Source organism: Chenopodium album, chromosome 13 (genome assembly GCF_948465745.1).
Source record: "Chenopodium album chromosome 13, dcCheAlbu1.1, whole genome shotgun sequence".
Lineage (NCBI taxonomy): Eukaryota > Viridiplantae > Streptophyta > Magnoliopsida > Caryophyllales > Amaranthaceae > Chenopodium > Chenopodium album.
This window is the reverse complement of record NC_137846.1, coordinates 55,031,920-55,043,939: the sequence shown is the minus strand read 5'-3', so window position 1 is coordinate 55,043,939 and position 12,020 is coordinate 55,031,920. Positions and strand designations below refer to the sequence as shown.

Sequence of the window (12,020 nt, the reverse complement as noted above, 5' to 3'; positions counted from 1 at the left end):
TTTGATCGTCAGCACCTTTTTGGTGCAGTAGGCCACACCTTGTGACAAGGGTTACCCAAGTTATTTTGTTAAGGGTTACATGAGTTATTTAGTTAGGGGTCGGGTTACTCGAGTTACTCGGTCAGGGATTACTTGAGTGGTTCGAGCAGAGGTTACTTGAGAGGTTCACTCGATCAAGGGTTACTTGAGGGGCTACTCTGACAGGGGTTACTTGAGGGGTTTACTCGGTCAAGGATTACTTGAGGGGTTACTCGGTCAGGGGTCACTTGAGTTACTCGGTCAAGAGTTACTCGAGTTACTCGGTTAGGGGTCACTCGGTCATGGATTACTTGAGTTACTCGGTCAGGGATTACTCGAGATACTCGATTAGGGGTTATTTAAGGAGTTCGGTTAAGGGTTACTCGAGTAATTCGATCAGGGATTACTTAAGGAGTTTGGTCAGGGGTTACTTGAGGGGTTCGGTCATAGATTACTTGAGGGGTTACTTGGTCAGGAGTAACTCAAGTAACCCCTGACCGAGTAACTTGAGTAACCCCGACAACTCGAGTAACCCCTGATCGAGTAACTCAAGTAACCCCGGACCGAGAAACTCGAGTAATCTCGACAACTCGAGTAACCCTGTTCCACGGTACAGTAGGCCACATACAAAAAATTGTGTTTCATCATACAGTTGAGCGATTATATGGAGCATTTCACGAACTAATAAGTCTCTCATTTGCTTTTGTTGTATCTATTTGGAATCTTGTAAGACAAAAATAGAATTAAAAAATAAATACAACGTAAATCAAAATTCTTCTAACCACCTTATTTTCAATTTAATATCTAGGGGTTTTTAATTTGGTTATCTGAGTTGGGGGCAAAATAGACTAACTCAAAACTAGTCAACCTTGTAATGTGAGCGTTTGGTTGATAGAGGATTGATAAAGAGATTTGAGTCCAAAAGGGTAATTTTGAAAAGCTATAGTAATTTAATAGGAGATTTTTGGTGAGATAGATTTAGATCATTGATGAAGCCTTTGAAGGAAAATGACTATTCTATTCTAAACTAGATCTAATTTATTACCCTTTATCAAGTTTGCTCAAGCATATACATGATATTAAATTATGCATATTTCACTTTTGGTCATGCATACGGAGTATAACACATTATCATCCAACAACTACAAACATCTGTTTACTGGAAAATTACTAGGGATGGTCGCTTTTCAACTAAATCGGCTTACTCTTTGCTGGTTCGACAATCTGTTGTTTCGATTGTCAGTACTCCAGCTCTTGCGCCATGGTGGAAATGTCTCTGGGGTCTCCCTGTTTTACCTCGATTTAAGATGTTTGGTTTGAAGTTGCTCCATAATGCTTTACCCCTTCTAGCAACTTTGTTTTCTAAGGGTATTCCGGTTAATCCGGTGTGTATCTTCTGCCGCACCAACCTTGAGACTACCTCACATCTCTTTCGCGACTGTCCCTTCATTAATCCTCTTTGGTCTCCCGACCTTTTGACTTTGAATGGCAGTCTCCCGGGCTACACTCCTTTTCCTGCTTGAGTGGTGGCTGTTCTTTCGTTTTATAGGAAGTCCAAGGATCTTATTGGTTTGGTGTCTTACGTTTCTTTCCTGTGGGCTATTTAGAGCATGAGGAATCATTGTATTTTTCGGCAAGCGGTGTGGTCTCCTTCTGTGCTTCATCATCTTTCCCAGGAATGGACTACTCGGGCCGTGCAAGCCCGTGAATTTCAACAACCCCTCCTGTCAACGACCAAACACTCTCCTTCTCCTTGCCATGATTTGCGGCCGTTGTGTCTGCAGGGTGGTACCTCGAATCATCTCGATCATTGTTTGATCTTTGATGGTGCTTGGGTTTGCCAGGATAATCGTGCAGGTGCTGGTTGGGTTTTTTGAGAGGTTTCGTCGGATACGGTTCTTGGAGGGTGTGCGAAGGCTAGTCGAGTTGCTACTGCTCTACAGGCGGAATTAAAAGCTTTTCTGTGGGCGCTTCGAGCTGCCGTTCGTCGGGATTTTCTTCGTCTTCTCATTTATTCAGACTGCGCTACTCTGGTATTCCTGTTTCAGAATTCACGTTCTATTGACATCTCCTATTTGTGGTTGTTTCAGGAGATTTTGAAGATTCTTCCACGCTCTTCTGCCTGCCAACTTTGTAAGGTGCCACGAAGTTGGGTTGCTCTTGCGCACTGGTTGGTTGTCCGTGCTCGTGATCGCCATTTCCTTTGTTGGTCTTTTTAGCTTGTGTTTGTTGTTTTGTTAGTGTTCTTTGTCAAAAAAAAAAAAAAAGATACTACAAACATCTAATACAAGCATAATAGGCTACGATCATACATTATCATCTAACAACTATAAACATGAATTAGTTTTAAACACTTTTATACAAACATCTAGTCAAAAATAGCTCACACAATCAATTAGTCAAACTAGCTTAATCATACAAAAAGAGCAGCTAACCTCTTGTCGCCAAATAGCTTAGGCAAATAGATAGAGCCTTAATAAATTTTCATCAATTATAGTGATCTCATTCCAATTAGAATAATAGGCTATGTTCTCATGATCTCTCGACATTTTTATTTTATTTTTTGAATAGTACTAAAATTAATTCATTAGTAATTAGCTCTCTCTACATAAGAATAATATTTCATATTGTCTGTTTTTACATTCTATATATCTAATCATTTCCCTTCAATCTTTTCTCCTTCAATTTCGATCTTTGATTGGCTTTTTGCATGGTGTGATGAGCAAAATTGTCTCCTATGGCTGTATTCCAATTATTATGACGTTAAAGATAGCTCCTTTTTTTAGAGGGAAAAAGATAGCTCCTAACTTCCCAAGTATTCTTTATGCAACATCAATATTATTATTATTATTATTTCCTTGAAGATTTAAAGTATGATTAATAATCCAAAGTACAAAGAATGTGATTAATTAATTAAACATCTTCCTAAAGATGATAATCTTTAATTATCCATAAAATATTGAAAGATTTTTTTTAAAGAATGCCAAATATATTCTTTGTCACCAAAAAAGAGTGACATATTCTACTAGTATATTTCTTATTTTTTTTGCATTACATTTGCTGGAAAGAGGAAGTACGAATCACATTGCTTTATTTTGCCCATCTTAGTGGAAAATTTCCCATATCCACTTCGTCACATGATATAATGTGGACAATTATTATTGCTTTAATTACGCAAAATTATATTATGGAAGACAAATCTTATATGCTTGCGTTAATGGGACCATGCACCCTTTAGTTTAAACATTGGAATCAAAATATTACATATACCCTTAGCTCAATTTATATTATGCATGTACGTGACGGCAACCTCCATTGTTAATATAGTATTCGGGTTTATTCATCTCGGTCGTAGCTGAAATACTTAACTAATTTTTTTTTTTTTTTTAAATTTAATTTTTTTAATATGTGTTCATGGACACTTGTTAAGTCAACTCATGTTTATATAATTGAAAAATCAAATAACTCATCCTTTATTGGCCTTGTGAAATTTTGCATATACATTCGAGTTTAGAGTGTACCCAAGGTTATTTTAAGTCATTTATTGCTCTTTTGATGATTAATTAAATAAGTAAATATACTCTTTGGTGTACTGTGCACCTGATGCATATTATAATCTCATTGGATTGAGTTCAATATTCTCTGTCCATCACAAACCATGGTGCATATAACAATAAATGTATCTAATACATTCAAATTAGTACGTATTTATTTGAGTATGCATGAGAAAATCACATGTAAATCATTGTATGTAATTATTAATGTTTAATTAAATTGATTTGACTTATTAACATTTTTTTATATTGATTTATTGGTCTAGTCCAGTTCGATTTGGTTCTTTTTTATATTTGTTTTCTTTTTATTTTGTTATTTTATTTTTGTGTGTGTGTACGCGCGTGCTCCAATTCGATATTTTGCAGTCTGGACTCTCTTAGAAATCTTGACATCTTTTTTAAAATTTGAACTTATAACTCATAACTCGTGATACATAGACCTTCAGTGTGAGTTCAGTCCTAACCACTAGGTCAAGATCTCAATAGCTCGAATTTCGTATTCTATCAATTTATCATTGTTTTCTTTACACCCAAAAAACTTGTTAGATCTATGATCATTTTGGATTTTGCTGATTTTATTCTGGCATTGATATCACATAATCTGAACTGATTTGCTGTAAAAAATAAAAAATTTAGGAAATATCAATGACAGATTGTCAGGCACTTTTTAATTGTAGAGCTGAGTAGCTGACTGTAGTAGACGACGTCGTTTGGAGGAGGACGAGAAATTCATGCTGCACGTGCAACATAGAGTCAAAAAATGGAGTAGTTATTTATCGTCTAGCGAGGAAAGCAAGTGACTCCTATACCCCCCATAATTGCCCGACTTACAATTTTACCACTCTCTAATATTCAATCAAACGTCAAATTTAGAAATTTAACCCAAAAGAAAGCTCGATTACATTGACAATTATGGGGCCATTATGTTTCCAAAATTAAGATAGAAAAGTAGTCAATTCGAGGTAGCAAATGAGTCACTTCAATTGAATTCGATTTACATTGTAAAATAGTCGCGACTCATGCGAGTACATATTAAATGGAGTCGAAATAAATAAGATTATTCAATTTTATTAACATATTCTATACTTAATACATGTAGTTTCGATTACTTCGTATTATTTATATTTAGTCCGCTCATTCAAGTTACTCTAATTTCACCAATCAAAATAACACATCCTATTGAACTCTATAATAAATTCACATATTTTATGCCATTAATATTTAATCGGGTAATTCATTGTAATTATTAGTCTCAAATACTCTGTGTCATTCATATTTAGTCGGGTCATTCAGGTCAGGTTAATTCCACCAATCAAAATAAAATCCTACTCCGTATTGAATTCTATATCGAATTCACACACTTCGTGTCATTAATATTTAATCGGACGATTTATTACAATTATTAGTCTCATATACTCCGAGTCATTTATATTTAGTCGGGTCATTCGGGTCGAGTTAATTTCACCAACCAAGGGAGTTGCTCTTGCTCCTTGCTTCCCTCGTGAATTGGTAGAATTCTGATTTGTCCAACCTCAAATTTGACTCTGCTTATATAAACAAACCCAAGAACAATTCTTAATTTCCTTACCTCTTATTTTTCTCTCTCCCCTTCTCCTCTCTTCTTTCTCTCTCTCACAAACTGAAAATTTTCCAACAAGAGAAATATGAGCGATCTGAGGTCAAAATTTCTCGAAGTTTATCAAATTCTTAAATCTGAGCTTCTCAATGATCCTGCTTTTGAATGGACTGACACTTCTCGCCAATGGGTTGACAGGGTATTTATTAATTTCTTTAATTTCACTTTTTGTTTCCTTTAATTTGCAATTTAATTTTGTTTTTATGGGGTTTTAATGATTTTTTTTCTAAAGGATTATCTACCCTTTTTTGTAATTAGTCAATATTTTCTTGTGTTTACTGATAGATTAATCTGTTTTAGATTGATTAATTGATCTGGGTATGTTTTGTTTAATTTAAACTATTCATTACTCTTGTTTTTGTGTAGCAAATTGCATGATTTAGCTTTTGATTAGTTTTATTTAATGTTTATGCTATTTATAGATGCAATGTGTTTCAATTTGCAAATTAATATGCCTAATTGTCTGATCTACGGTCTATGAGAAACCTTTGAAAATCTTAGCATTTATGCTAATCTATATTTGGTTAATTAGAAAACTAGATATTATAACAGGTTAAATAAAATGTTAATAAAATTTTGAATTTTTGTTCCTAAATACTATGTTCCAATAAGTTGTAGATTGTCTTGAGTTTCCATTTTAGAACTAGATTTATAAAGTTTCACTAACATTAGTAAATAAAGTAAGCTAGATAATGCAAGGCCATCCAAGTGATAGCACTTTGCCTAAGAAAAAATTGCTTAGACTTTGGTGTACCTCAAACAAGCTATCCTTTCTACCTCGTGGCGTACCGTTTAGCATAGTTTAGTGACATATCACTGTATTAATTCATATCTAATCTGAAGAATAACCCGATCAACAGTTAACTTCCAAAGCCACTTAGAGCAGCCTTTGTTGTACTGACTTAACATGTCCATAATGTTGACACCCCTGCCTCCTGGTTCACAGATTTAAGCCTAATTATAGAATTTAGTTAGACTTCTCTATGTATTTAATCATGTCTTCTAGCAATTTCGAGTGCTAATGCTACTGAATCAAGAATGTGAGACTACTTGCATAGGAAATCATAAGATATAAGTGGAGCTCTTGGGTTTTAGAGTTTTGGTAGTTACAGTTTGAATGCAATTACTAAATTCCTTTTTGTGCCTAATTGAGAATAAAGAAGTAAAAAATAATTCTGTAAAATCATTGAATTTTAAACCGCCTTTTTCGTTTTTTGAAATAATATTATGGTGTCGTATATATGGTTCTTACATGCTCTTTTTTGTTGTGTTTTTTTTCCCTGCAGATGCTGGATTATAATGTTCCAGGAGGTGAGGAAGTTCTGTCCTTTTCAATTTACTCAATTTTTAAATAAATGCTGGGCCATGTTTGGAACATAAAGGATGTTTGGCATTTGATTCTTTGCTCTATCTTGTGTTTGTTCTTTTGGAAGGAAAAAAAATTTGTTTAAAATGTTTTATGGTCACCTTGATTTTTTTTTTTTTTTTTTGCTTTAATTTTTTTTATACTATGATATTGAGGAAATAATTGTTTTATGCAAAGCATATCTTATGAGTGACAAGAATAAACAAAAATAAAGATAATAATAAGTTCCTCTAATAGGTTTATGATGTATCACTGTAAAAATTTTACCGACTGATGTGATGGTTTGAAATTCAAAAGGCAGTGAAGTTTAAGATATGTCCTTCATCCTAGTATACTTTGATATTTATGTAGCTAACTTTCGGAAGAACAAGATATTGAAGATAAAAAAAAAGTCATATGGAACAAGTAGAGTATCTAATTTTAGAAGCTTGAGACACCAAATTCAAACAACGCAAGCCAAAGCCCAATTTTAGTTGAATTCCACAAGTTGCTTTACCTTACATTTTTGTGCTGGTTTTTTGTCTTGCAGGGAAGCTAAATCGTGGGCTTTCTGTTATTGACAGCTACAAGCTGTTAAAGGAAGGAGAAGAGCTGACTGAGGATGAAATCTTTCTTGCTTCAGCGCTGGGGTGGTGCATTGAATGGGTATATAGATATCAATTTTCGCTGAAATTATGTAGCAGTCCCTTCTTTTGATATTTCAGGGAAACCACTAACAGGATTTTTTATTTTCTGGTCCCTCTCTCTAACAGCTTCAAGCATATTTTCTTGTTCTTGATGACATCATGGATAACTCTCATACAAGGCGTGGTCAGCCTTGCTGGTTCAGAGTTCCTAAGGTTTGCTTCTGTTATGAAAAGAACCTTTAAAAATAATATTTCATTAATTCTGTATTATAATCTAGTAAAATCAGTATTTAATGGAAAATTTCTCCTGTCAGGTTGGGATGATTGCTGTCAATGATGGTATAATACTTCGAAACCAAATCCCAAGAATTCTCAGGAAGCATTTTAGGGACAAGAAGTACTATGTTGACTTGTTGGATTTGTTTAATGAGGTAACGATGCTTTGTAAAGAGTTGGTAACAAGGGATAATTGTTATGAATTGAATATGCTATAACCCTTTTCCACCGTTTGTAGGTAGAATTTCAGACTGCTAGTGGACAAATGATTGATCTGATCACTACCATTGAAGGAGAGAAAGATCTTTCAAAATATTCATTGGATCTGTAAGTGGAAATGTAACAAATCTTCTCTTACAGCTTTGCTTTATACTCATCTAACCACTAAAGTTGAAATTTGAATTGTGATGCAGGCACCGTCGCATTGTTCAGTACAAAACTGCTTATTACTCTTTCTATATTTCTGTAAGTTTGATTCTCAGTTGTTAAAGCAAGCTTTTGCTGTCATTATCCTCCTGATGGATAAATAGTTTTTCAAAAAGTCAAACAATGTGCATCCTGTAAGACTGTAATGAAAGATAACTAGATCATACATAATGCAGAAAAACTTGAATGAGATTGGAATAGTTCCATAAAATTCATTCAATTGCTGCTACTAGATGATGTCAACTATGTCTGACATGTTGCTCTAACATGCAGGTAGCTTGTGCTTTACTAATGTCTGGCGAGAAGCTTGAAGATCATGAAAATGTCAAAGACATTTTGATTAATATGGGAATATATTTCCAAGTACAGGTCAGTTGACAGCATAAAATAGATGAATGTACCTCCAGTTCTTATACCTTTTTCACAGAATTGCCTTTTGAATGTAGAATGATTGATCCTGATGTTTCTCCTCTGTAGGATGATTATCTTGATTGTTATGGAGACCCCGAATTCATTGGCAAGGTGAGATACAAACTTGTTGCCTGCAATATGTTTTAATTTGTGTATCTGATTATTCGAAAGTCTTAATTTTATGATATTTACTCTTCAGATTGGAACTGATATTGAGGATTTTAAGTGCTCCTGGTTGGTTGTGAAAGCCTTAGAACTTTGTAATGATGAACAGAAGAAAGTCTTACATGTAAGTACCGTCATTCTCATGATTTTAAGTCACTGCCATCTTTCATGTTCTCATCCATAAATTGGTTTTCCAGGAAAATTACGGCAAAGAAGATCCAGCTTGTGTCGCAAGAGTAAAAGAACTCTATAATGTGCTCGATCTTCAGGTTAGTGTTTTCCAATGTATTATGTCTTTTATCTATCTATCTTGGATAAGTCTCAGTTGTCTTACCTATTATCTTTACGAATTCTCTTCCCTATACTGAATATACTCATCAACTTTCTTAGGGTGCATTTGCCGATTTTGAGAGCACAAGTTATGAAAATTTGATCACCTCTATTGAATCACATCCTAATAAGGCTGTACAGGCTGTCCTGAAGTCATTCTTGGCGAAAATATACAAGAGACAGAAGTGAAGTCTTGGTGCTTTCGCCCTCAATTGATTCTTGATTTATTTTGTAATTGGTTTGTTGTGTTATGTAGGTGCTTTTGTAACTTAATTTTTCTGCAAAGACAGCTTATATTTAATTATTTATAAATGATCCCTTCCACTTGTGAAGGAGATTGCCTTCATGTCTAAGTTTGTCCTATGTTTAAGCATCTTTAACATGTCTGGATCAGTGATCACGTTCATTCTCTCTCCAGTATTGACCATCATCAATCTCCCTAAAAGAAAATTGAAAAAAGAAGTACGCACAAACTCCCTATATGATGCTCCACGACAGAAATTAGAAGTTAAAGGACAATTTGCAGGTATACTGTTTGTAAACCAGGAAGGCAGGAATTGAGAATGCTCTGTTCTGCAGTAGCTGTCATAGTTATGGTGGATCCAACTCTACTAAAGCACAAAATAGTGTTCGTAAAGGTAGTGTTTTAGAAGAATTACAAAAGGTAGTTTTTGGGGTAGTCGGGTAGAGTTTGCACACTTCCACCATAACATACAGTAGCATTTACTTAACGCCTCATCAATCTGTATGCGTAAGTAACTGCTAATCTTTTTTTCGCTAACTTCCTTTCTGATATTGTTAAAAACTGAACTAATACTCAGTATAAATTTATACTTATGCTGTTTTCTTGAAATCTGAAATGTTACATATTTACATTGTTAAGTATTGTAATGTCTCTAATTCTACAAGTCTACTGTTAGAGAAGAGAACAATAAAGCGAAATGCAATGATCTTAGGCTATACATAGCTCTTAACCATACATTATTGTTCAGGTGCATGCCCGATTGCATGTAGTTACTATCAGAGATTTACAGTGATCCAGAACTCAGTAGAGTTTACTGAGTGGTTTTGGTGCACAACTGCAATATCGTCTTTTAAAATTTTATTGATTCTAGTTTACTGAGTTGTTTTGGTACAGTTAAACTTTCATGTTCTATTAGCATAACAGAATACCAGAACATGCAAATATGAATATGGAATAAAAGGATATGAGGATGCAATCACCAAATTTCTAGCTCAAGAACGAGCTGCAGACTGGTGATGAGCTTGTGAGAAAACACTTCTTAACTGCTTATCATGATACTCACAAGCTTCGCGTACTCTCATCTTTGGGAGAAACTGTCCCTAAGAAGAATTTTTTTTTTTTTTTTTTTAAGTAACACCCTATTTCTTCTCCAATTCTATTAGGTTTGATGATCGAATGTCTCCAACATTAGAGGAAATTTCTTAAGGTCAAAATACTGTAAACTCGAACTCGAGCCTTGTAGGGGTAAATGACTCATGTTTAAAGACTTTGAATCTACGTTCCAGTATTCATGTAACAAAGGTCTTAAGAAAAAGTAACAAAATACTTCCTAAAAATTTACTAGTTTTATGGAAATGCAGAGCAACATCTTATGTAGTTTTGGGACAATTCAAGACCCGTGTCATCCTGCTATGAGGCTGTCGATTGTTCAATTCAGATCCAGGACCTACGAGTCTTTGTGGAGCAGTGGCAGCATTGGGTGGCATGTCAGTTTATACATCACTTAGCCTTAATGAATCCGTTGAAAGTGTTGTTGTGAAACCTAAAATAGACATTGAAGAAGATGATGAGAAAGCAAGTGTGATAAGTGTTTTAAGTACCGAGTGATTAGGTAATAGTGATAGTTTACAAAGAATGTAATGTAGGGGAGTGTCTAAGGTGCAAAGGAGGAGAAAGGAAGAGAATGACTTATTGTAGCTTTGATAATAGAAAAGATTCCACATTTTCTTTCACTGTTTTCAAATGTTTGAAACAATTATTAAATTTCAAATCAATAATTCTAAAACACAAACCATTTCAATTGTTGCCTTAGGTATTTTGAACTTTGAAGGGAAAGCATTAATACACGAATATAAAACTTCTTCCTAATTCCAATAGAATCCGAAGGCCTTTCAAATGGGCTAATTCCAAAGTCTTTTGGTAGTAATCCAAAACGGACATGTCTGTTTGTTTTCCGTGTTTGTAATAATTTGTTTCTTATTCAACACTAGGATCCTTAATTATATACACGATAATTGGGACACTTTGAAAATTATCAAATGCCCGAGAATTAGATCATGGCAAAATAAGAAAAATATTCTTCAAAGTTTAACGTAATTTTATTAATTATGTAAATATTTCATGTAATTTGTTAATTACGTTATTATTTCATGTTATTTGTTTTACTTAAATGGTTTTGTATAATTGATTCATTTATTTGAAATTATCTGAATTTATTTGAACTTAACATAACTTATCTGAACTTATTAGAACTTAACTTAACTTAACTTATCTGAATTTATTAAAAATAATTTTAGTTGCAATTTAAACTTGGTCAACACTTATCAGAATTTATTTTTCCTGAACTGAACTTATCTAAACTTACAAAATTTAAAATAAGTGAATATAAGATGAGCAGAATAAACCCTCAATATGTTTAGATATAGTTTATTATTTCAAAAATATTTTTAACCCTTTTTTCATCTTTTTTTTTCACATGATTTTTTTTTTAATTTTATTTTTGTTTCCCTTTTCCCCCTATAGTTTTTTTGTGTGTGCACATTGGTTGGGTAGTAAGGTGTTTATTTGATTTTTTTTTAAAAAAAAATTGATTTTTTTTCTTTTTTGTTTTTTTTTAGCTATTCAAAGGAGGTTTATAAAGAAAATAAAAAATTAAAAATGAAATTAGGATTCACGAGGCCTCTATTGAGGTTTTGGAGGCCTCACATAAAACTGACATTTATTTTTTATTTTTTTATAATATAGATATATAGGCTATGTTTAGTTCAACTTATTTAAGCAATACAGAGTATTTGATTATTTAGGAAACCATCATATCATATCAAAGCTTTAAATTTTTGTTTACATATTATTAAGGCCCTGTTTACTTCACCGTAAAAAAAAATAATATTCAGTAAAAAATAATTTCAGTTCAGTAAAAATAAGTTCAGTTCAGTAAAAATAAGTTCAATTCAGTAAATATAGTTTC

At 33.5% G+C, this 12,020-nt stretch overlaps 1 protein-coding gene across 1 annotated transcript; it reads left to right on the top strand.

Annotated features, from left to right (window-relative positions):
* Nucleotides 1-5,165: 5,165 nt before the first annotated feature.
* Nucleotides 5,166-9,154, top strand: LOC145576992 (farnesyl pyrophosphate synthase-like). Its single transcript, XM_081634694.1, has 12 exons — nt 5,166-5,347; nt 6,495-6,519; nt 7,104-7,219; nt 7,327-7,413; nt 7,515-7,631; nt 7,715-7,803; nt 7,890-7,941; nt 8,176-8,271; nt 8,380-8,424; nt 8,513-8,602; nt 8,676-8,747; nt 8,869-9,154. Exons 1-12 carry the CDS (start codon nt 5,237-5,239, stop codon nt 8,995-8,997), a joined length of 1,029 nt encoding a protein of 342 aa, XP_081490820.1. The 5' UTR covers nt 5,166-5,236; the 3' UTR covers nt 8,998-9,154.
* The last annotated feature ends 2,866 nt before the right edge of the window (nt 9,155-12,020 follow it).

Bases quoted from the DNA above. Each gene is read 5' to 3' on its own strand.
- LOC145576992 (XM_081634694.1), top strand. From the start codon at position 5,237: ATGAGCGATCTGAGGTCAAAATTTCTCGAAGTTTATCAAATTCTTAAA. The intron at 5,348-6,494 runs GTATTTATTAAT...TTTTCCCTGCAG, and splicing joins CTCGCCAATGGGTTGACAGG to ATGCTGGATTATAATGTTCC. The intron at 8,748-8,868 runs GTTAGTGTTTTC...CAACTTTCTTAG, and splicing joins ATAATGTGCTCGATCTTCAG to GGTGCATTTGCCGATTTTGA.